Consider the following 25,237-nt stretch of genomic DNA (forward strand, 5'->3'; position numbering starts at 1 on the left):
GGGTTTGAGGTAGGTTGTCGTCTGTCGGACCAATGACTAGTCTGAACTAAGTACTGCACCCATTTTGTGAGGACGTCAACATTTTAGGAACAAAATGTCACCCGTGAGAAGTGAGGGGCGCTCTTATAATCATATATCATCTCATTCTGGCCAATGACAATTTGCGTCCTCACCTTAGAGTCTCTAATATAAGCTGAACACTAAGCGGGCATTCAAAAACACTCAAAGCTGGCCATTCATTGTCAATGGCCTTCAATGTTTGTGTCACAATGTTTGTGTTTACTGCACAAACCCTCAAAGCTTGACATAGCGCCCCTCAAAGATGAGAAAAAAGCGACTCAAACGGCCGTGCCAAACCAATCCATTGTTATGCAACGTTGAAAATCCCATAATGGCGTCCAGGGAGGGAGACGCCCTCCAGCCGAGCTAGCTCTAAAGTGCGCGTGAAGCCAAGAGGAGCCAAGAGCGCCATCTAGTGTCAAACCGTGGAAAACAGCCATGACGTACAATTTGTCAAGTGGCACTCTGGACATCAAAGCGTTGTGTACGTCATTGGCTCCCAATTAGTCAATTTCTCTTTGTAATGCATTATTTGTTATGCCGTTTGTTTAGTTTTTTTTCTTTTCTTGTTTTTCCTTTTGTTTTTGAGAGGCGCTAGCCCCTCCTATATGGGGCGCTATCCCCTCCTATGATAGGCCCTAGCCCCTCCTATGAGGGGCCCTAGCCCCTCCTATGAGAGGCCCTAGACCCTCATAGGAGGGGCTAGAGGCGCTAGCCCCTCCTATGAGAGGCCCTAGCCCCTCCTATGAGAGGCCCTAGACCCTCCTATGAGGGGCCCTAGCCCCTCCTATGAGGGGCCCTAGCCCCTCCTATGCCCAGTGTGTGTTTGTGTGTACCCCATATGATTTGAGTGGCTGAGCACGGAATGAGTGTAAAAAAGAAAAGTGAAGACCGAAAAGTGCAAACGTCAACCATGATTGTCTGGAATGTGATGATGTATGTATGATGATGAGAGCACCCCTCACTTCACACGAGTGTGATTTGTTTTAACATGTACAGACAGTAGAGCACTTTGGTGGACCTTTGGTCATTGTAATGTGCTTTATATATAAATAACGTTTGAGTTTGAGAACCCCGTTGCAGATTCCTGTATCCGTGTCATGCCCACATAGGAAGTTCTGAGTCAACCGGATCTCCCTGTACTATAGGTCTGTATCAGTCGGGTTCTCCGACGCCGGACGCGAACGGTTCTCGAAATATGTGAACTACGGACTGACGCAGACGAGCAATAACCTCACCTCATCTCTCAAGACCCCCTTTCCCAGTCGGATGGACAACCTTGAGTGTCCGTGTGAACACAGACATTGAAGACAAAGGTGAGGACGCAAATTGTGATTGGCCCGGAAAGAGATGACGTGCGATGATAAGAGCACCCCTCACTTCACACGTGTGTGATTTTTGTATTTGTTTTAATTTGAAAAGAAAACGACTCGGGGCGTCACAATTTTACACAGAGGCGAAGACAATTCCATACTCTCCTCTCATACTTATGCCAGCAAACACCCTCACCGGTGCCTAGGTGTGGCAGAAACCGTAGGCAACATATGCGCCCGGCCGTGCCTACGGTTAGCTTCCGCCGACATCGTCATCCTCAGAGGACGAAGAGGAGGAAGATGAGTAGATCTCAGTAGAGGATGAGGTGGTGGAGGAGGAAAAGGAGGCGGAGGAGTCAGATTCCTCGGTTGCGTCCATTTCCCAAAGTACCACTTTGACCCGAGGACTCGGAACAAACTCGTCCGACTCCGCGTCCGACTCCGTTCCCCGGAGCCTCTTCGCCCGGAACGTCTCGCACAGGTTCTTCAGAGCCATGTTGCAGGGCGGAGGCTTGCTCTTGTTCGTCGCCTTGCAAACCGGACACTGCTTCTGTGCCGCGCGCCGCCACCACTCCTGCAGACAGGCTTTGCAGAAGCTGTGGCCACACGAGAGCAGCACGGGATGCCGGAATACGTCGTGGCACACGGAACAGGAGAAGTCCTCTTCTGAAAAGGACACCTGGGAAGCCATGGTGGGTCTCCCCCGCGAGGTCGAGCTATACAGTAACAAACAAACCCCAGCTGCTCGAGACTGGGAATCGGTCGGTCAAGTTTAAAGGTTTAAAAGATCTCCCTCCTCTAGAATGTTCCCTGGTGTTTTACTCTCTCCAAGTCCTGGTTGTTAGAACCGCTCTGGGTTAGATATGGAGACGGAGTCGGTGTTGGGCTCTGTAGCGGTGAAAGGAGTGTGCCGTGGTCCTGTTCTGGTTTCTCTACAAATAGAGCCGTGTAAAATGACGTCACGACGACCTCACCACGAGTGGAACAGAGCTGTTAAAGGACCACAATGGCACGACTTCTTCCTACTCAGTCTGTGTCTCATATAGGAGGGCTGTGGGCAGTTCAGAAACCGTCCTTTTTTTTTAATAGTTCCATAGTTGGAACGTAGTGGGGCGTTTCTATAGGAAACCGGACCAATGTTGAAAGCTTCTGTATATAGGCATGAACCATTATATAGACGGAGTATACGTTGGGGTACGTACATATACGGACTTGGGATATGACGACACCTAGCGTCGACGTACATATGCGGTTAAAAAGAGTTAACACCACCAATCTTGCATGGGGGTCTATGGCAGAAATAATATAAAAAAATCTTAACGGTATTTAGTCAACTAAATCTGACGACTAAAATATGACTGAAACGGAACAGAACTGGAATTGTTTCCGATACCTGGAGCGGAAATGTGTCCCGATAGGAAACTGGCGAGTACACCAGTCTATTGCACCAATCTAATACCAGGGGTTGACTTGTAAATAGAACATTCCGGCTGGTGGAGTTCACGTTCCAGTTTCCCAACCGGGCAAATTGCACGTTTGATTGAGGACGCCACTGTTTTTACGTTTGCTATAAACACAACACGAGATATCCGTCTAAACACCTGAACGTGGCCAGAGCGCTCCGTCTCACACACGCACACACACAAAATGCAGTGGCTCTTGTGAGCTCCGGAGAATATACAAGTTCAAAAAGCTTCATTCAAGCGTTCTCTCTCTCTCAGTAGAAAGAAAACGTTGCGACTATGATAACTCCATGACAGGCGCGCGTGATGAGCACTGTCGCATCCCACCCGCAAGATAGACTTTTGTCGCATGTGCTGCGTTTCCCCATTAGTCTGGAAGGAGACCTTGTGCGACGCGGCACAAATTATCAGGCTGTGCGCTTGTCTGCAGCTCTCTGGTGGAGCCGTTGCCCCCGCAACACGACTACAGATAAGCGGTCGAAGATGGACGGATGGATTAACACTGGCATGCGTGCATTGGCCTTCAGTGGGTTTACCAGTAGAGTGGGTGTGGCATTCAGTATGTTTACCAGTAGAGTGGGCGTGGCCTTTAGTATGTTTACCAGTAGAGTGGGCGTGGCCTTTAGTGTGTTTACCAGTAGAGTGGGCGTGGTCTTTAGTGTGACAGTTTACCGGCAGAGAGGGCGTGGTCAGTGCCCTCCTCCATTTTTGTGGCGGCAGGCGCGATGGTCGAAGACGACAGCGAGGAGGCGGGGCCAGAGGAGGAGGCGGAGCTGCTCCAGCCCTCCCGCGACGTCTCGTAGATGGGGCTCAGCTGGGGCTCAGTGGCGCCACCGGGGGCGGAGCCAGCCTGAGGAGGAGGCGGAGTCCTCTTGTCGCAGGGAGGTTGGCTCGCCGTCAGCCCTCCCTGGGGAGCTATACGCACAAAGCCAAAAACACGTTATATATTACATGCATATTCCAACTTTTTTAATTTGAATCCGGAAAAGTTTTCTGTGGAGACTACGGATGTAAATTAGCATCATTGCATCGGCGCATTTACATTGCATTGTTAAATGGCGGACACCTTTAGAGTTTGAAAGCCGTTTTCAGCCGGAAAAACCGAGGAGCAGGAAGTGAATATTTGCTGTGCAAACGGTTCCCGCGAATGTTATTTAATTCACCCAAAACGCACATTTTGTAAACCCGTGGATCACATCGTTTTCGCGATCTTGCGGCGCAAATCAAGCTTGTTTTGAGACATAAAAAGAAGGATCCGAGATGTTACGATTCTAAATACTGCGTTCCCATAGACAGCATACTGCGTTCCCATAGAAAGCATAAGCCAGTTTTGTTTTTTGTTTGTTTTTTCTTGTCTTTTTCTTTTGTGTTAAGTCATGTGAATTTTGTATGCTTTATTGAAAAATCATTGAAAAAATAATTTTCAATCGCATCCGAATGCGAGCGCATAAGAGAACACAGTCGTGAACCTTAATCTATTTACCGGTATATATTAAAAAAGGCGAAGTCGGCGCAGAGGGCGTCTGGACCTTAAGAGTATATATGAATAGAGAGGGCACCCGAGTTCTCCTTCCATCCACTTGCATTAAGTTGCTCAAAAGCGCATGAGGCGATTTCACCCCCTCCTTCCGGGTAGGAACAGAGAGCATTCTGGGATGGATTGGCCCCATAAACACATGAACGCGCTGCCGTTGAACGTGCACGAACACACACGCACGAACGCGAACGAGCGTGCTGCCGTCGTGAACGTGCACAATGACAGTCAACGGACCAGCGCGTTCATGTGTTTGGGGCCAGGCTGCAATACCTTCATTCGGCCACTATGTCCATTTCGCCTCAGGGTGCCTTCTCTATTCATATATACTCTATAGAGCACCGAAGTCTGACGTCACTTTCAGTAGAGGGCGTCAGTCCCCAGGTTCATGTATTTGTTTAGTTGCATTGAAATCCCCATTGAGGCGACTTTAGATCGCCCTCATATAACAACTGTGTTTGAAAAATAAACATGTCACCCCGGCCGCTTCACTCATATGGATATGAAGAATCAACTGACTGAGAGAAAACGCTAATGTTACTGCTGCTGAATTAGTTAGATTTTCGCTAGAAGCAGACTGTATCCTACATGAGTGACTGACTGTTGCAAACGATACAGAGACACCTCCCTAACAATAACGCCGAGACAGCTGGTTTATTTTTGGACCACAACGCTTATAGTAGACGATATTAAGATCACCCCATGTTATTCTCCATAGAGAAATTACTTCCGCGAACCAGGGGAATCGTCGGGATGAGCGAGTTACGTCAGGACTTCGGTGCTCTATGGTCTGGACCAAGAGGCGTCAAAAGGCGATAAAATTGGCAGAAAATGAGTAAACCTGTTTGTGTGTGTGGCGTGCGGGCCGGCCTCTGGCCCGCAGCCCTGCTGCACGGAGTCGACGCCATCTTGGCGGCCGCGGCGAAGTCGCAGGTGTCGTCAGGAACGGAGAACATGGTCTTGTTCTGGTAGCTGTTCACCGTCATCTCCTCGCTCAGAGACTCTGTCCTCTCTGGAAAACCCTGGAGGGAGGAGAGAGAGAGAGAGAGAGAGATCAGATGTGTATTGATCACTGGCGAGTTGATTATTGTGTGTGTGGATGAGTGGACAATCTACAATGAGTAGAGCAGGGGTGCCCAAAAGGTAGATCGTGTTCTAGCTAGGCGGGAAATAGAGGTGATAGTTCAGTTGGTGATAGAAGCATGACATTTGGTACAGATGACCTTTATATGACCATAAGTGATAATCAACCTCGGGCCACGCAAAATTCCTCCATTTTCCAAGATGGCCGCCAGAAATTGCATAAATGTACATCTGCTCATGGTTAATCCACAGTTGGCGATACAAGCAACTGGAATTCTGCATGGCCCGAGGTTGATTATCGATTAGGGACATATTAAGGACATCTGTGCCAAAATTCATGCTTGTATCGCCAACTGTGGATTAACCATGAGCAGATGTACATTTATGCATTTTCTGGCGGCCATCTTGGAAAATGGAGGAATTTTGCGTGGCCCGAGGTTGATTATCACTTATGGTCATATAAAGGTCATCTGTACCACATTTCATGCTTCTATCACCAACTGAACTATCACCTCTATTTCCCGCCATATGTCCAATTGCAAACTGGCGGCCATCTTGGAAAATGGAGGAATTTTGCGTGGCCCGAGGTTGATTATCACTTATGGTCATATAAAGGTCATCTGTACCAAATTTCATGCTTGTATCGCCAACTGAACTATCACCTCTATTCCCGCCTAGCTGTCCAATTGCAAACTGGCGGCCATCTTGGAAAATGGAGGAATTTTGCGTGGCCCGAGGTTGATTATCACTTATGGTCATATAAAGGTCATCTGTACCAAATTTCATGCTTGTATCGCCAACTGTGGATTAACCATGAGCAGATGTACATTTATGCAATTTCTGGCGGCCATCTTGGAAAATGGAAGAATTTTGCGTGGCCCGAGGTTGATTATCGATTATGGTCATATAAAGGTCATCTGTACCAAATTTCATGCTTGCATCACCAACTGAACTATCATCCCCATTCCCGCCTAGCTAATAGTCCAAAACGTACTATTTACAGTTGCAGCCATTTTTAAAACTGGCGGGCCACCTTGAAAATTTTTGAATTCTGCGTGGACGGGGGTGATTATCGATTAGGGACATATGAAGGACATCTGTGCCAAATTTCATGCTTCTATCACCAACTGAACTATCGTGCATTGAAAACAGCTATTTCCCGCCTAGCTATTCTACCAGTAGATCACAAAGGCTGTGTGTGCAGGTAGACCACATGATATGCCCTATAATCTATCACTTGCACTGACATCAAAATGCAATACATTGTTTTCAAGAGTGTTGCACACAAACATCGGTAGCGTTACAAGAAAACGTACCAATTCCATTTCCTCCCTCTTCCCGTTCGTGTGTCTTATTATGTAACTTTAAAAACTATTTCCAGCAAAGGGATTATAATTATTTTGGTCAGTAGATCTTGTTTTTATTTTTATTTATTTTTATCCCATGATTTTGTAACCCATTTTTCACCCCTGTGTCAATCATCTAATGTGATCCTGGGCTCTACACACCCTCCACCAACCTAGTCCCCCATATATGAGGGACATGGGGAGAGCAACGGACTTGAACTCATGCTTCCTTCATGCCTGAGTGTCCAAGTTGCTCCTTTACACCCGACAGGGGGGGGTTTCCCTGGTTGGACGTAGCGCGTGGAAGGAACACGTTATTCCAACTACTCAAGTCTTATGTGAACACCCGGGACAGTATAAGTTACTTGATTCAGTATTTACTTATTACTTATATTTACTTACCGGTATATACATTTTAGCTGACCCGCCCCTCCCCATACAAACCCATTGTAACCTTTTTAACCATTAATCAAAAACACCTGTCCTTTTCTCTTGTGACCGATATTGCCCTTCTAATACGTGAGGGTGGCCGTGGTTTTTCATTGACCGTTTTCAGTTATTTTTTAAATATTATTTAGTCTCTTCGGTCCCTGCAGCTTCTCCCTCCTCCTCATTATTTTCCAAAAACAATATTTAAAAATAAATGAAAACAGTCAAATAAAAAACAAGGCCCCCCCTCACGTATTAGGACGACAATATCAAGCACCAGAAAAAAGGACACGTGTTTATCATCATCTATCATGGTTAAAATGGAGTTTGACGTCACAATGGGTTTGTATAGGGAGGGGGGAGGGTGGCAGGTCAGCTAAAATGAATATCAAATCAAGTAACTTAAAAACTGTCCGGGGTGTTCACATAAGACTGAGTAGACGATAAAACGTTTTAGTGAAATATGCCTTTAACCCATTTGGGGCGTGAACCCCTTTTTTGGTGTAAACATTATGTCATGCTTTAGCTATTGAAAAATAGCAGATCTACAAGCTCATAGCGCGCCACCTGGTGGTGGGTGGAGTCTACTACGTACCCAAAAAAAGACCAGACAAGCGAGTGGGGGAAAACCTTGCATCTCCAAAAACTGTCACTGTTCAGGAATTGGACTGGTGAAATCAGATCTACAAGCTCACAAGCGGGGCGCATTTACAAGAGCTTGTAGATCTGCCGTTCTCACTACTGTTGCATGACGATAGTAGGGCATTTCATTTACAAAATATGGATACACTAGATTTCTGCCCGATACTGACAATATCACATTTCGAGGCCGGGGAACTTCAACTCAGTGTGTGTGTGTGTGTGTGTGTGTGTGTGTGTGTGTGTGTGTGTGTGTGTGTGTGTGTGTGTGTGTGTGCGCTATAAAAACACCAGATGATGTTGTTGAGGACAGTGGAGAAGTGACCATTTTGCTTTAGCTATTGAAAAATAGCAGATCTACAAGCTCATAGCGCGCCACCTGGTGGCGGGTGGAGTCTACTACTACGTACCTGTGGGAGGTGCTGCGGGGTGGGAGCGGCTGCGCCCGCCTGCTGGGACCTCCTGAGCATCGCTTGCATCTCCTGCTCCACCTGAGCTTGTCTCTCTGAGGAGGGAACACACACACACACACACACACACACACACACACACACACACACACACACACACACACACACACACACACACACACACACACACACACACACACACACACACACACACACACACACACACACACACACACACACACACACACACACACACACACCTATTATATACTATATTTCAGAATGCTTTATTGACATGATAAAATATGTTAGACAATAAACGCAGTTTATAGTTAAGTTTATAGTTAAGGGACGCAATAAAAACAACGACCTCTGCATCCACGGGATGCACATTGCACTATACTGTACTCGGTAAAAAATAATGCGTTATAAAAAATATATTCTCTTCTTCTGTTTTCTACATGAATATAACCACATTATAACCATATAAAATGGGATTTAAATGCTGCAATTTGTAACTTAACGACGCTGAAGTGGGACTCCTCAAAATCTCCCTGGGAGTCATCTAAAAGACCATCCCCGCCTAGCTTCTAAACTCAGCCAGAAATAAATCTGGCAGGGAATTGTGTTAACCCATTCTGGGCCGGGAAGTGGGAACCCCTTTTGCGGTTTTAAGCATCAGGTTACACTTTAGCTATTGAAAAATAGCAGACCTACAAGCTCATAGCGAGTGCCGCGCTATACGAGCTCGTAGGTCTGCTATTTTTGAAAAATCGAAGAACGACTGACATTTTTTTTTAATCTGATCTCAGGTCAGAATGGGTTAATAATCAGACCAGTGTGTGTCCAGTGGAAACCTCGTTGTGAATCTGATCTCAGGTCAGAATGGGCTAGTTAGTATACCTGCCACTTGGCGATTCTTTCCGTCAAAGTAGCGCCGGGCTCTCAGCTCCTCGAAGCTGAGCTCCCCCGCCGCGTCCTTCAGCTGCCCCCTGCAGTACATGGACCGCTCGTTGTCTCCGCCCCTTTCCTCAAGCCCCGCCTCCTCGAGCGCCACCTCCTCCGAGGAACTGCGGCGGACAAGGTGCATTACGTTGCAGTTTAGTTTAGTTTATTAGTTTTGGGGGTTTTTTTTTCCATACAAAACATTCTTAGTTCATTTTTATTTTTTTTCTTACAAAAAAAAAAAAAGTATAGACTGAAGCCTAGGCTTATTACGTCTACCCTTTTGTCCGTTAACTTAAAATAACAAAAATATATATGTGTACCCCTTTTACAGGTCCTCAAACAAAACAGCTCATGTGTCCCATTTCGACTGAACAATGCAACATTCAAGTTTTTTTTTCCTTTCTAAAAAACAAGCAAAAAAAAAAAACAGACAAGCCAGTGGGGGAAAACCTTGCATCTCCAAAAACAGTCACTGTTCAGGAATTGGACTGGCAAAATAGTGAAGTCAGATCTACAAGCTCACAAGCGGGGCGCATTTACAAGGCGTTGTGAGCTTGTAGATCTGCCGTTCTCACTACTGTTTGCATGACGATAGTAGGGCATTCATTTACAAAATATGGATACACTAGATTTCTGCCCCGATAGCGACAATATCACATTTCGAGGCCGGGGAACTTCAACTCAACTTCAAAGTGTGTGTGTGTGTGTGTGTGTGTGTGTGTGTGTGTGTGCGCTATAAAAACACCAGATGATGTTGTTGAGGACAGTAGAGAAGTGACCATTTTGGAAGTGGCAGCATAGTAGATTTGACCACAGTCTGGAAGATTACCTTTGTTTGTGTTCGAGATAAATACAAATAAAGATGATAAATGCATGGAAGCAAAAATGAAATCTCACGACTGAAAAAAAAAAAACGGTGTATGGCCAAGATCTAAATGTGCGATATGTGAAACGGTGTGAAAGGAGCCCCAAACGCTGTCGCTCAAGACAATTAACACAATGTAAAATGACGTTTTAGTGATATGTTTAAATTGTTCCCGATGTTCTACGTAACAGCCAACCAGGTGAAGAAATCACACATGTGAGGCTTTTAACTAGGGATGTCCCGGCCGATGCACTTTATTCGTTCCCGGTTCGATCCCGGTACCACAATAGTCCTTGGGCCAAGTGCCCAGATATGACATGTCGGTACCGGTGAGGCGGCAAAGTTTAGTTGTGATTTTTTTATTCCTATACATCCCTAGATTAGGTTTTGATATGATAGACCTTGCTGATTGGCAGCTTTTTAGTGGTTATCACCTCAAACGTAACCCCCCTTTTTGGTATATGGCTCTGGCGAAATTGTGTAAAGGCATACATTAATTCACTAAAATTACAAAAATCGACTTGGTAGTCTAAAATGTGTCATGTAGTATCTTGACACATAGGGGTAAGTAGCAGAATAGTATTTTGGGGCATGCTACCATTGTATTGTTAAATATGACCTGCATCATCCACAGAAACACAAAGAAATATACTGTCCGCTTAACAAATAACAACAAAGATGGTTATTTTCCAGCACATTACGGTGAATATCACTGCCTCACTTGTATATAGAAAACTTCCCATATTCCTAAACTTATTCCTTCCTAAGCATATTCCTAAACTATTCCCAATTTCTGTCTTAGCCGATACCGAATACCGATACCGGTGTTGTGATCTCGTGTTGTGTTTATAGCCATCTAGCAATTATATCTCGTGTCGCGTTTATTGCAGACTTCTCACTCAAATGTGCACTTGGGGAGTTTGGGCAACTGGAAAGCAAACTCCACGTGCCCCAACATTTGATTTACCTGCCATATAGTGTCAACTCCTCACCCCCTGTGTCGGTGGTTAGACCGGCATATTCGCCGATACCGATATGACCCGATAATGACAGATGAGGGCCAATACCGATACAGTATCGGGGACATCTCTATAGCTTTAACCTTTAGCTTTTTACGAAATATCTGAGACCATTACGATTTTAGATGCTTTTGAACATATTTTGCTTAAAGTTTGACAACTTTGAAATAATATTACCAAAAATAGCTTGTACTAGATGGGGTCTATTTTCTCTGCAAAATGCATCCATAGAAAGACATGCATGCAGGCTTCTACGGGACTCAAATGACTGAAATCAGTTGTGGCGACTGAGACCTTCAATCCATGTAAATGTGTGTGCGTGCGTGCATTACCCAGCAGGTTGTGTGTATGTAGACTCCGGCCTCATGTCTTCATACACTGAAAAAGGAACCGACAGCCGTTCCTCCATCTCACTGCTCCCCCCGCTGGACACCTGCAGAACAACAACAACGGCACGACTCATTTGAACACGACCTGGTATGCATCCGTCCGTGTCACCTCAGCGTTTTACCACTTTTAACCGTGACTTTTAAACATTACAGCTATTGAAAAATGGCAGATATACAAGCTCATACGAGTGCCGCACTATGAGCTTGTAGATCTGCTGTTTTTTGGAAAAATGTGTGCAAAACTTTGAATATTATTACATATTCTTTCACGACAAACGATTTTAACTCATGTCTTTGCTTCGCCCCTGGATCAGAACAGAGTATTTTGAAATGGGGGGGGGGGAAACATACGTTTCAGAAAACTGAATCTGGTCTTAGGTCTGTGTTTTTTTTGAGTATATATTTTTTTATCCCACGATTTTGTAACCCATTTTTCACCCCTGTGTCCATCATCTAATGTGATCCTGGGCTCTATACACACCCTCCACCAACCTAGTCCCCCATATATGGGGGACTAGGGACTACAATGGGAGAGCAACGGACTTGAACTGATGCTTCCTTCATGCCCAAGTTGCTCCTTTACACCTGACAGGGGGGAGTTCCTTTCCCCTCCTTAGGTCTGTGTTTTAAACCACAATTCAGATGGGGGGAGGCGACCAGACCACATACAGATCAATGGAAGGTTGCTTGACATGACATTTTGAGAATCACTGGCTCTATACGTACCTGTGGACAGTGCCTGGATGGACTGGATGGAACGTGCAGAGTATTAGCAGTCTGCAAAAAAAAACACAAGAGGAAAGGACGTTTAAAGTAAACTGCCATGGGGAGGCTCATCCTTTTAAAATCCTCTTTTTTTTTTCCCTCCCCTCCCCAGATTGTGACCGACTGACTGACTGATCAGTCGATCAACTTTATTGTGAGGTGAGAAAGAAGTGTATGCACGCTTTCATGTTTGCAGTATCAAGGAGCAAAAAGAAAATAATTGGAAGCAAAGAATGGAGAAATTAAAAAAAAGAAAGACGTGCAAAAAAACTTGGAAATGGCAGCATTACAGTCTATATCCCGTCATTTAAGGACATCCTAAATCATATTATTAAGGACACATTGGGCTGTATTTTGCGTGTCTTAAGTACCAGGTCTTATTCCCTAACTTGAGTAAACTAAAGACCTGGAGGCGTGATCAATGCCATTTGGCTATTCTGAGTGGCCAAAGAGCATTGACCACGCCTCCAGGTCTTTAGTTTACTCAAGTTAGGGAATAAGACCTGGTACTTAAGACACACAAAATACAGCCCATTAAGTGCAAAACTTTAACAGGGAGGTCGACGGACTGATGGACTGATGGGGGGGGGGGGGGTGTGCGCGCGTTACGACGCCATCAACGCCCGCCAAAATACATTTTAGTCGACAAAATCGTCTGTATTCAAAAGACTAAGACTAAAACTAAACCAACAGCACCTGTTCTGGGGCTGTAGCTCGTCGCCTTGCCGAGTCCCCGTCGCACGTCGTGAAGGTTCTGCCGGGGCTTACACTCCTGGAACCTGATGACACACACACACACAACTGCTGTTGACCCCAGGGAACAACGAGAAATTCTCTATCCGTGGTGAAATACCCCCCAAAGAAAATGACCACTGCCTTTTTTTAAACACCGCAAGTTCAAACATGGCTCCATCTTCTAATCTAAACCGTTGGTGGTGCAGAAGTCCTGAGGTGCTCAGAATACTCATGTTTGAATTAAGCGATATTACACGATGTGGGTGTGGGTTAACGCGATTGTTGCCACGACAGGGATGCGGTCAGGAACGAGACCGAGTCGAGTTCCGCAAGCATCACTGAAGTGGCAATAATCACGTTAAACCACACCCTCGAGTGTAATATTGCAATTCTACAACAGTTACCCTTAAAACTAAGAAAATCGCTGAAAGATTATTATTTATTTATTTTTTAATGACAGATGTAGTCACTACGACCACAAATGTCAGCCCCTGCCCCTCTAACACTCCCTGCACGTCCCTGGTCCTACCTGTGGGTGTGTGTGTGTGGGGTCCTACATGTAGGTGTGTGTGCGTGGGGGGGGTCCTTCATGTAGGTGTGTGTGTGCGTGGGGGGTTTCTACATGTAGGTGTGTGTGCGTGGTGGGGAGGGGGGTCCTACCTGTAGGTGTGTGTGCGTGGGGGGGGTCCTACATGTAGGTGTGTGCGTGGTGGGGGGGGTCCTACCTGTGGGTGTGTGCGAGGCAGACGTGTTCAGATCTCTCCTCACCCGACGGCGAGTCACACTGCTGCCACTGAGAGGAGGCGTGTCTGGTGCTGCCAAGACATCCAGGGCTGGACCCGAGCCGGGCTGACTCTGCAGAACCCTGACGCGTCATAGGCAAGGTTATTAATGAACCCATTCTGCCTACGCCCCCAGCCAGTGTAAAATACCCGGTAACCTGAGACTTCTCGTGGCTTATTGCTTAATTTTAACATGGCAATGTGGTTTGGCAATCTAAATGTAAAAGGAAGAAGCAAGCTGCAGCGAATAGTAAACCTAGCCTCAAAAATAATTGGGAAGAGACAGCAACAATTAGGCTGCATCTACAAGGAGGTACTTCGTAAAAAAAGCTATCAAGATAGCAAACGACCTCCTCTCATCCACTCTGCAGGGAGTTCGAACTACTTCCCTCTGGTAGACGTAGACGGTACAAAGTACCAAGAGCTAACCGTAACATTTAAAAATAATCTTTCATACCAAATGCCATTAAGGCACTAAATGATACCATGTCTCGCTAGATTTGTTTGTTTTCCAATGTATCTGCCACTTAAATAATTGTGTTAAGTGTTGTTGTTGCTGTTGTTGTAACCGTTTGGTTTTTTTACTGTTGAGACCGAAGACGAATTTCCACACGTGGACAATAAATGAAACTAACTAACTAACATAAATAAATAAAGCCAAAAATGTAATGGATACACGAGGTTTCTTTTCTTTATATATATATATATACCTCTGGTAGTGGAGGAGTTGCTCTGCAGGCTGAGCGTCGGCGCTCAGGCCCTGCTGGGTGACGCTCAGCGCCATCTGGTGGTCACCCTGGGAGCGGCGGTACGCGGCCCAGGACAGGTAGAAGTCGGCGCGGGTGAGGCCGATGCCCTCCATCTGCATGTAGCTGAACATGTCCCCCGGCAAGGAGCTCTGCTGGGCCTGCATGAGGACGACGACGACGACGACAAAGGGGAAAATAAGCGGTTTTGTTATTGGTTTTTTTGGAAGGGACAGACAGTAGGCTGACACGAAACGGGGAGAGAGATGGGGGGGGGGGGGGGGGGGAAGACATGCAGTAAAAGGCCGCGTCGGGCTCGGGAGTCAAACCCGCGGCCACACTGCGACTGGATTACCAGTCGGGTGCCCAGACGGTTACGCCACCCCACCGCCTGGGCTTTTGTTTTGTTAATCTAATTAGATTTAGACCGCCCCGAGACTAGATTCTACAAATGTCTTCTAAATCATGACAGTTTTTCTGAAAAAGCTATGTTTCTATAGGTCAGTCACTGAGTGCACCGAGTGCCGCGCTACGAGCTTGTAGATCTGCTATTTTTCAATAGCTAAAGTACAACATAATGCTTTAAACAGGGATTTTTCAGAAACAAAAAGGTGCCAAGAGTGCCAAGCAGTTGAGGCAGATTTCCCCCCCAAAACCGGGAGGTGAAATCTTCCATTGCTATACCTCGCGCTAATACAGGAAGTCTTATCTCTATTCTAAACCAGATGAACGGTGGAGTCAGAAATTAGGACGGAACACCGCCGTTCTGATCAAGACCATGGACAGCGCCGTAGATTAATTATTTAATTAAAACATAATGTTGTATTACTTACGTAATCATTGAGAGCAGTTATACATATACAATATAGAGTATGTAGTTGTAAGTTGATTAGCGGTATACTGTGGTTACTTTGCGCCAAAAACCGTGCCAGCCAACCCGCCACTTGATGCGTATGCAAATAAAACAGCAGATTTGTGCCTGGTTTGCTGGGACCAGATTACATAAATGACCATATTTCTTGCGTCATCATTGAGAGCTAGTCATTACATATACACACACCATGTACTCTGGTCCCAGCAAATCAGGCACAATTTGCTATTTTATTTGACTGATTATGTATATAGTATACGTATGACTAGCTCTAAATGATGACGTAAGACATATGGTCATTTATGTAATCTGGTCCCAGCAAACCAGGCACAAATTTGCTCTTTTATTTGCATACGCATCAAGTGGCGGGTTGGCTGGCACGGTGCACACAGACCGGGCGAAATTATTACTTGCGCGCTCTGCTTGCGCAAGTAATAAGGACGATTGTTGGCCCGTAAACCAAGGACTATTGATTAAAAGAGGACGTGAAGCGAAGACCGTACGGTCACGGTGGACTCCATGTTGCTCCCTGGAAGGAAACCCAATGGGGCTATATGCAGCCAACACTTCCGCGTTCAGCTTCCTTGGGTCTCAACTGCGCATGTTCCTTTCCTTCCAGGGAGCAACATGGAGTCCACTGTACGGTCTTCGCTTCCTAACCTTATTTAATTAACCTTGCCGTAAAACAGGAAGCGAATGGCAGGAAGTGCGCAGCAAAACAGCTCCGGGACGGCCGAGCAAGACGTTGCCTAGCAACGGACACTGTCAAAAAAATTATTGGGTGCCGTGACCCCACCCCCCTAAGAAAATGTGACTCTTTTGGTTACAGACACAGTCATGGCGGCAAGACTAGCTGTTCAGAAGAGGAAAATAACTTTTATCCAAAATGAGTTAATAGCACAGGCAGACTCTTCACATACGAGAGCATGTCTGAAATAAATGCTTAAACATGTAGCTAGGTGTTGTAATGTTAGAGTCCACAGAAGTGAGCCTTTCAACTAAGCCTGTTTTCTCAACTCTTTTCTGCAAGACATTACCGGTACTCTATAAGCCGTATCTCCAAAACTGGTGGGTCAAACTGAACAACCAATATGTCAATTTGAAGCTATGATTCCCTGCTTTCATGACATGGAAAAAAAACGAAAATGTAAAAGTTCTCAATGACTTGGCCTCGGTCAGAAGCGGTCACAAATCACGGCACTCCATGTGTGTGTGTGTGTGTGTGTGTGTGTGTGGTTCCATGTGTGTGGTTTACCAGCTGAATCCAGATGCTGACGTATCGCGGGTCGTTATTATACTTGTGCTGGTTGGCGAACTCGATGACGGCTCTCTCCAGCAGCTCGTTGACTTTACTGCCCTTCCCCCCTTCCGGGAACACCTGCCACGCCCATTTGATGTACCTGAATGGGAAGACGCAAGTCGGTTAGTGGCCTTCTGCGACTGCACGCCTTGTAGTAGGGCTGTCAGAAGATTTTTTGTCGTCAAATCGCAATTATTAGAGATAATCACGTTCTCATGTTGATACAAATAAGCAGATATACAAGCAACGTGTCACTTCATGACTTACATCCCCTAGAATTTGCATGCAATTAATGTGTAATCGGATATAGAGCGTCGCAGTCCCTCCCCCTTTCAGAACAACGAGTGGCCCAGGAAATGAATCCCAATGCATTTTTTCCCATAGGCATTTCAAAACGTATTTATTTAAAGACCTTTTAAGCGTCGTGCGAAGCCAACTCTTGTCGTGACAAATCATGACAACACACACAATTCTCCGGGCCAAACAAAGAATTAGAAAGTAGAAAGAAACGGCAGGTTACAACACTTTTTTTTGTGGTTTTTCTTCTTTGTAATTTATTTAAAATATTGTGTGTGTTTTGAAATGCCCTGGGCCACTCCTCGTTCTGAAAGGGGGAGGGACTGCGACGCTCTATAGGCCCAAAAATGTCACTATGGTGTATCCCTAGTCATTGATGAATTGTGTATCTGTGGATAATATTAGTCTCACAGCATTTTATACAGACTCATAGCATGTTACGTAGACAGCACTAGAATTGCATTTTATGTAGTCACAGCACTTTATAGTATATACTGTATGCATAGTATAGTATGTATATAGTTTATATGTATAGTTTCATTATATAGATATTCCACTGTTACGTTCTTAGCTTAGGCATGTTTCATGATACTACTACTTTCTACGTATGTGATGTATTGCCATGCTTGCTTAAACGTAAAATCGCTCTGGATTAAGAGCGTCTGCTAAAAGGCCTAAATTGTAAATCGTACCTCTCCCAGACATCCAGCAGAGCGTCTCCAGTCTGCGTACCAAGTTTCGCTTCAAATGACCTGAAGGAAATAAGGAATGACATTCAATCCCTTTTCTTTTAACCAAGTGAAATTGACCCAGTGCTGCCCAGTAAACCCATTCTACCGTGTGTGTAGAACACTACTTAGAATGTTTAACGATAGCCTTTTCATAGATATCGTGTGCGTGTGTGTGTGTGTGTGTGTGTGTGTGTATGTGTGTGTCATGATACAGTGGATGGACATTTATGATTTGCAGTTCTACTGTCTATACCTTAATTCATGCACGCCCTGTGATGCACAAGCGCCCTCTAGGGGGTGCGTGACATGAAAAGGCTAATGATAGTGCTCATATAAGTATTTCGGTCTCAATGGTATTTTTCTTTTAGTTTTTGTTACCTTGTAGGTGGTACTATATCAAACGGTCAACATAACAAATTATCAAACATTACATGTTGGCAGATCTACAAGATCACATTGTGAGCTTGTAGATCTTGTGATCTGCTATTGAAAAAGAGAAATCATCAGTGGAACCGAGTCAAACTAAACAGGGATGCCAACGATTAATTGATTTTACGATTAATCGTCGGGGTCTCCGAAATCGATTTCATAACCATTTCATAATCGATGTACCTTCATCAGAGTGGAGAATATAAGTATAAATCAAGTTGAGCAAAGCCACTCTTCTCTGCCCCTCTCTCTAACAGACACAGTTAACGATCGCTTGGTAAGTGCCTGCCAGACAGACAAATGTATGAACATTTCTCAACATGGAAAATGATCATGTTGATTATGCAAAAATAATATCAAATAATTGTAATTAGGTGAATGACTGTTAAGTTAACAATTAATACAGGCCTACATAGCGGTTACCATATATATGGGTGGAAGATAGTCATTCTAATGAAGTTATTGGTACTTGAAACAAATGTTTTCGTACAAATGCTGGTAGAAGTTTAAACTTCTACCAGGCCAGCAGGGCTCCAAATGGACCCTTCTGGGTCTATAACTCTGAGAGCGGGTCACGGGTACCATCATTTGTAATATATTGGTGGTCCATGCATGGTCTTTCTAACGTGTACCAAACTGGGGGGTTGAAAAATCACTGATGTGTAATACATACTGGCGCTGCTGCTGGATGTCAGCTGATGTGTCAGATCCAGATGGTTTAGATGTGGCCATGGCTGAAGGTCACTGGTACGCGGGTTTCTGAACAGTCCACAGAACTCCTCGGGTTTCTGAACGGTACACAGACAGCACTCCTCTGAGTCAAAAGTGAATGGGCTGTGTGCACACACACACACGCACGCACAGCATTTTGGAAAGAACTTAATTGGGCTGCCCCCTTCCTTCACAGGTGTTTCAGATGATGCTAATGAAGGTTCTGTTCCATTCTGGTCAAACGGAGTCAAGCCGGTGCTGCCATTGTGCACGGTTTGGCTCACTAGTGGAAACACTGCTACACCAGTGGGTCTCAAAGTGACCTTCAGTGGGTTCCAAATGGCCCCCCAGTTATGGGGGTCCTTGAAATTTAAACATTTGAGAACCACTGTACACTAAATGGAACAGAGCCTTAATTAGAATCATCAGTAACACCTGTGAAGGAAGTAGGAAAGGAGCCTTGAAGTAGGAAGAGTTATTCTGTGTGCATAGAGAACCATCGACAGGTTATATTCGGATAGCAAGTTACATTGCAATAGAGCAGCGGTCGTCCTCCATATAGAAAATCTACAAGCTCAAAACTCCTCGTTGTGAGGTAAAGTCTACCAAGTATGGAGGGTTTAAGTGGTTAGATTAGATGTCTTAAGCCCCAACCACACCAAAGGGCTGAGAGACGGTTTTAGTGTTGTCCCAGCTGTGTGATATGTGTCTTGTTGAATGTGATTGTCAGACAGTCAGAGGCATTTGGGGGTAAGAGTTGGGAACTGACAATTCAATAACATAATTCACGGGTGCTGAATTTAGTTTTTAACCTTATAATTTGCATAACAAAATGGCTACAGATTTGGAACCATTTCAAAGAATGTGATAACAAACTAACAAAGCAAGCAAAACTGACAAATAAAGTGAACATAACACAATGTGTGTGTGCAAGGTATTTGTAATGTAATTAGTGGTAAGCTAAGCTTACTCCTAAATACGCATTAGAGCTATACCAGAGCTATGATTTCAGTAATTCACTGAATGTCATTTCAACATCTTTCGAAGAATAGCCGATCTACAAGCTCACCATGCCTTTGCAAAGGCATTATGGACCAGAGCTACAAGCTCACCCCGTTGTGAGAGCTTGTAGATCGGCTATTTCCGAAAAGAAAAACACACCGAATATGAACATTTTCGTGGCCAAGCCCAAAACACACAAACCCCAGGCGAATGAACATGTCATTGTTAAACAAAACCACGGATTTGATGAATAACTATGTCAATATGTTGCTATCCTTACCGTTCGTTCGGACGAGGGTAAAAATATGTGTTATAAGACGTTTTTTAACATTAAAAGTTCTGTGTAAAAAAAACACTTTCAAAACAAACCGCTGCCTGCTTCAAACAAACGTTTGAACTGACGACGACGTAACGTGGGCTAGCGTAATGACGTCACGACGGGGATCCCTTTCTTCTTCTTCTTCTTCGTGGGTTCTTTTGGCGGTTGGCATCCAAATAGTTGCATTACCGCCCCCTTCTGTTACTCTCAGTTTTCTTATAATCTAACCAAACCCGTTTCTTTAATAAATCAGATTTTCGATTGATAGAAATATGTATTAACAGTTTGCAGAATTACAGTACATTTCAAGCACAACTCAATACAAGTACTGTTAAAGTTAACTGTGAGTGGACGACCCAATAAAGCATTACACATGTTTAAAAGAGGGTCCAAGCTTGTTCAATTCATCAAAACATTTAGAGACGGCTACAAATAGACACTTCTATATCGCCAAAGAACAGGAGGTAAAAGGGGGGGGGTCACCGTGCCTCTCCTATATCCTCTGCTGCACCAATTAACTTATTAAAGGTGACTTCTTCAACTCCCACCACACTCTCTCTTTCTCTCTGATACTGTCTACAGGCGGGAATGTTTGCCAAAAATAGCAGTTCTAGAAGCCACATTTTTTTGCTGTTAATTTATGTTTTTATTATGCTCTTGATTGGCTAATATACTTAATATTGTATGCAAAGCTATTTGAATCGCTTTGTTGTTAAAATATGCTATACAAATAAACTTGCCTCGCCTTGTTTTTCTGCCATCCTCTAGTAAAATGAGGCCTCCGTAGGCCTACGAAATTCAAATGAATGACTGACGCGGTGCTCCATGATGCAGAAACCACCATCATTCACCAACATCATGGCTTTTCAATGCAAAACTAACATCAACACGATTGAACTGAAGCAAGCTATACTTCATATTGTTGCAATAAATGTTAAGGAGGTAGAACTAGAACTCACTCACCAAGTCATGGCAAAAATGTCTTTATTAGAAGAATACAGACATCTCACACAATAGCTGCGGCCATATCCTGGATGGAGGGTGGCTCTTCTAACATAAACATCCAAAGAATAATATTCATAGAATGATTTCCATATCCTGCTATAGCAGCATGCAAAATACATTTGACACTGATTTATTCAGTGGTTTGCGAGATTACCAGAGACAGACACAAACATTCGCAATCTTTTTTTTTGCTTCAGTGCCCACGTTCCCTCATTTATGAAGGAATTAATCCAGGTAGCCTACTTCATTCGGTTCTTGCCCACACCAAATCAAACATATTGGCCTGGCTCAAGCAGGCATCGGTGGATGACTTAATTAACCATTGGTTCTCAAAGTGGGGTCCGGGGACCCCCAGGTGTCCTTAAGGGGGTTCCACCAAGGGGTTCCCAGCAAAAGTAGTTAAAATAGCATCACAATCATTTTAATGTTTGCTATTCAAATATAGCAGCTCGAGCTTGTACATGGCAAAAATGTTTGGAAAATATGGAATCGTTTTTGAATTATTTTAACACAAATCTTCTCTTCTGGGGGTTACGGGCACGCACACACATTTTCAGATGGGGGTTTGCGGCCAAATATATCAATTTGGGGGTCCTTGGCACAAATTTGATAAGTACTGACTTAAACAATGCATGTTTGTTTGTGTTGTGCCGTATTGCAGTGGTAGCACACAAGGGTCAGAGACCACCTCGGCTCATTGCCGGGTCGGGAATCAAACCTGAGACCTTCTGCTTCCCAGAAGGCCTCTCTTCCCACTCAGCTGATGATAAGTATTGTCTTGTCCTACTCTCTGTATACGTGTCAGACAATAAACAGCAACGCTTACAAGATGTATCCTTATACATACATATTTAGTTTTATTTCCACTGATGATACATGTTCCATCACAATCAATTTAGCCTCTGCATTTTTTTGAAGTGGTTCATTGAACAGGTCAAATTATTTACAAAGTGCATACCGGTATATGAATCTGCCATGCACACACAATGAAATTGTAAGTGCTTAAATACAGTTTTGTAATTAAACCACACATCAGACCCAACCATTGTGATCAAACTCCGGATTAAAATACATCACAGATGATCTGAGGGTTGAATATTCACTAATATTATTTCAGGTTCATTTCAGCTTTTGTATATCTTTTACATTAATTAGAAACGTATGCATTTACCTTGAGAAACACACTTTTTCATGAATGAAAACAAAACGATGCATGGTAATGTTTAAAATATAGTTTTCTCACGAGTAATTCATTACTAAATGTATTACAACACAGCAAATAGCTGAATAATAATAATAATAATAATAAACACAAATTATTTGCAATTCAGAAACTGCTATAGGGTTTTAAAACAATATTAAAAATAGCAAACAAAAACATCGGCAACATCCTTCATGGCGCAGAGCTTGGTCATGGGTGTATTATTACACGTCTGATAAGAGATCTTTGTTGCTTTCAGAGCCCCTTAATTGAAACATGGCAGTTTCCCAGCTTTGTGGATGTAGAGCAAAGGATGAACAAACCCCGACACCCTGGCTAATGTATATGTGATTAACATAGCAACGGGGCTGCTGGACGGTTCACTAATTGCACGTGGACTCATTTCAAACATATAGCTAGGAATATAGCTTATAATGGTTGCTACCATTACTACCAAGCTGATGAGAATGATCCTAAAAGCCCTTCTCTTCATGTCTTTGCCACTGTCCCTCTGTCCTTCTCCCGGTCCGGGCTGTTTCAGAGCTCTGAGGACCGAGAGGCAGCAGAAAGACAGCACAGAAATGCACACAATGCAAAAGCCCAGAAAGACGTAACACATCACCCTTTCTGACCATAACAAGAACAAGCTGAGTGCAATCACCGTCAGCCAGACAACGCAGCAACAGGCCACCCTGTACCGGAGAGCTTTGCACCTGAGAAACACCACAGGGTGAACCACCGCCATGTAACGCTCCACACAGATGCAACACTGGAACGGTGGGACAGAGAACCAGAAAAACACAACAAGAGTAAAGTTTGAAACCATTTTCAGAGTAGAGTCGTCTGTGAACAAGTATGCAACATATAAGATAGTGTCCAGGGTAGAGATGATCACAGACGCAGTCAGGTTGAGATAAAAGAACTCTGAGGCTATCGTCCCACCAGCTCCACTCAGTATCAGCCACAGAACGTAGATGTTGCTGGGGAGAACCAGGATGAGGCTGTTGGCCAGATTGGCGATGGTGAAGGCTAGGTGTGTGACGGAGATGGAGGGGTCGGTGCCATTTTCCAGGGTGTCGTTCATCTTAAGGCTAACTGTGTGTGTCCTGCATGAGCTGGTTCAGAAGAGAAAGACATAATGGAAGGATTTGAGTGCAGTTGCATGCATAATGACATACAACTAAACATTTTAAATGACTTTTCTCTCAGTGTTCTTCTGGAAAACAACAACTATGTGAACAATGAACACATGGTTAAAGTGAACTCACGTTGTATATGTCAGCAGAGTGTCTCGGGTCTCCGAGTTGGGTGTTGTGGTGAAGTGAAGTCTCTTCTTCAGACAGTCACCGTCTTCCCGACATCATCCTTCAAATGATGTACTCTCCACGTTACCTCCTCTAAATATATTCCCTTCCCTGCTTCTCCTTCCGCTTGTTGTACAGCTGCACATATAGTATTATTGTAATAGTTTTTCCATGGACGTGGCGATAATTTGTGTATGTACCCAATACCCATCCCATGTACACACCCACTTGCCACTGACTGAGAATACTAATACATATACATCACACCGTTCACTCAATGTCACACAGACTAACCTGCACTACAAACCTGTGTGTATAGTCGACCACTGATGTGGTCCCAGGACATCATTGTTTCTTTAAACCGGGAAAGCATCATGTGTCATTTCAGATTTCAGCTAATAATATCAACATACGTTTTTCAGAAAACTCGTTGGATTTAGAACATTGGTTCTCAAAAAAAATAGCAGACCTATACAAGCTCACAGCGCACCATTCATGCCACACTATGAAGGTTGTACATCTGATATTTTTGAACATGTGTTAAACATGTGTTTTTTTAAGTGTAAAGGCCCTGAAAGATAACATATCATTTCAATGTTATACGATGAGATTACTCTTGACTGGCAAAGCTGCAGGCCTGATGGGTTTTGTGCAGTACGTGTTCTATAATGCTTATAAAGTCAGTTTACATTATTGAGCTCACCTATTCCTCTAGCCCTGAAACATGACTGCCATGATGATGATATATCATGACAGTCATGACGTAACTGCACCCTGTTTTTTGCGATCGCTACATTTACAAGAAATCCGTATATATAAACATTCGGATTACAAATATAAAGTACTCACTTTTCTATCCCACGGGTGTTAGTTAGTTGCTGCTCCCGGAATTAGCACTGCTGCATTCCTCGTTCTTTAATAAAAAGCATTTTTATCCGAGCACCCCGGCTACTTTTTTCAAACGGGGTTCGTTTGGGAAATCCACAGTTGCACACCGGGAGCGCCTATTAGTCTGTATTGGCAGGGCGGTCAGCGTACGTATATCAAACACACCGAGTGCCACCCTCCTCCCGACCGATAGGGGCGCGTAGTTGAAAGCCAATGGCAAAATAACAGCTCGGATAAAAATGCTTTTTATTAAACAACGCGGGATGCAGCAATTCTAATCGCTGGAGCAGCAACTAACTAACACCCATGGGACAAATTGTGAGTACTTTATATTTGAATTCCGAATTTTTATATATATACATTTTGATTGTAAATGTAGCAAGCGCAAAAAACAGGGTGCAGTTACAGTACGTCATGACTCTCGTACGAATACGAGAGTCATGAATCATGGCTACTATTCCTCTGAGTTCAATTTAATGAAGCATAAAGTATAGCAGAGTATGTTAATACCTGTAACCGGGTGTGGTTGTATACATTTTGTCTCCCTGCTGTATGTAGATTGTGTCAAAAGGTCACACAGCAGGTGGATAGCAGGGCATATCTCACCTATAGACACATTCACCCACTGAGAAAGCAGGCTTTGTTACAGTAGC

General features: G+C 44.2%; 1 protein-coding gene across 1 annotated transcript in view; it reads right to left on the reverse strand.

Annotated features, from left to right (window-relative positions):
* Positions 1-20,257, reverse strand: part of LOC308333831 (mitotic checkpoint serine/threonine-protein kinase BUB1 beta-like) — a 29,809-nt gene extending 9,552 nt beyond the window's left edge. The window contains exons 1-13 of the mRNA XM_080790333.1: positions 20,148-20,257; positions 18,828-18,942; positions 17,687-17,746; positions 16,653-16,797; positions 14,491-14,687; positions 13,724-13,863; positions 12,960-13,042; positions 12,225-12,275; positions 11,442-11,542; positions 9,181-9,347; positions 8,278-8,372; positions 5,212-5,392; positions 3,509-3,751 (exon numbers count right to left, since the gene is read on the reverse strand). Coding sequence (XP_080646459.1) covers positions 3,509-3,751; positions 5,212-5,392; positions 8,278-8,372; positions 9,181-9,347; positions 11,442-11,542; positions 12,225-12,275; positions 12,960-13,042; positions 13,724-13,863; positions 14,491-14,687; positions 16,653-16,797; positions 17,687-17,746; positions 18,828-18,886 — 1,522 coding nt within the window. The 5' untranslated portion in view covers positions 18,887-18,942; positions 20,148-20,257. The remainder of the gene's footprint in view (positions 1-3,508; positions 3,752-5,211; positions 5,393-8,277; positions 8,373-9,180; positions 9,348-11,441; positions 11,543-12,224; positions 12,276-12,959; positions 13,043-13,723; positions 13,864-14,490; positions 14,688-16,652; positions 16,798-17,686; positions 17,747-18,827; positions 18,943-20,147) is intronic.
* Positions 20,258-25,237: the final 4,980 nt, after the last annotated feature.

This window comes from Protomyctophum bolini, assembly GCF_963924005.1.
Source record: "Protomyctophum bolini genome assembly, chromosome: 19".
NCBI lineage: Eukaryota > Metazoa > Chordata > Actinopteri > Myctophiformes > Myctophidae > Protomyctophum > Protomyctophum bolini.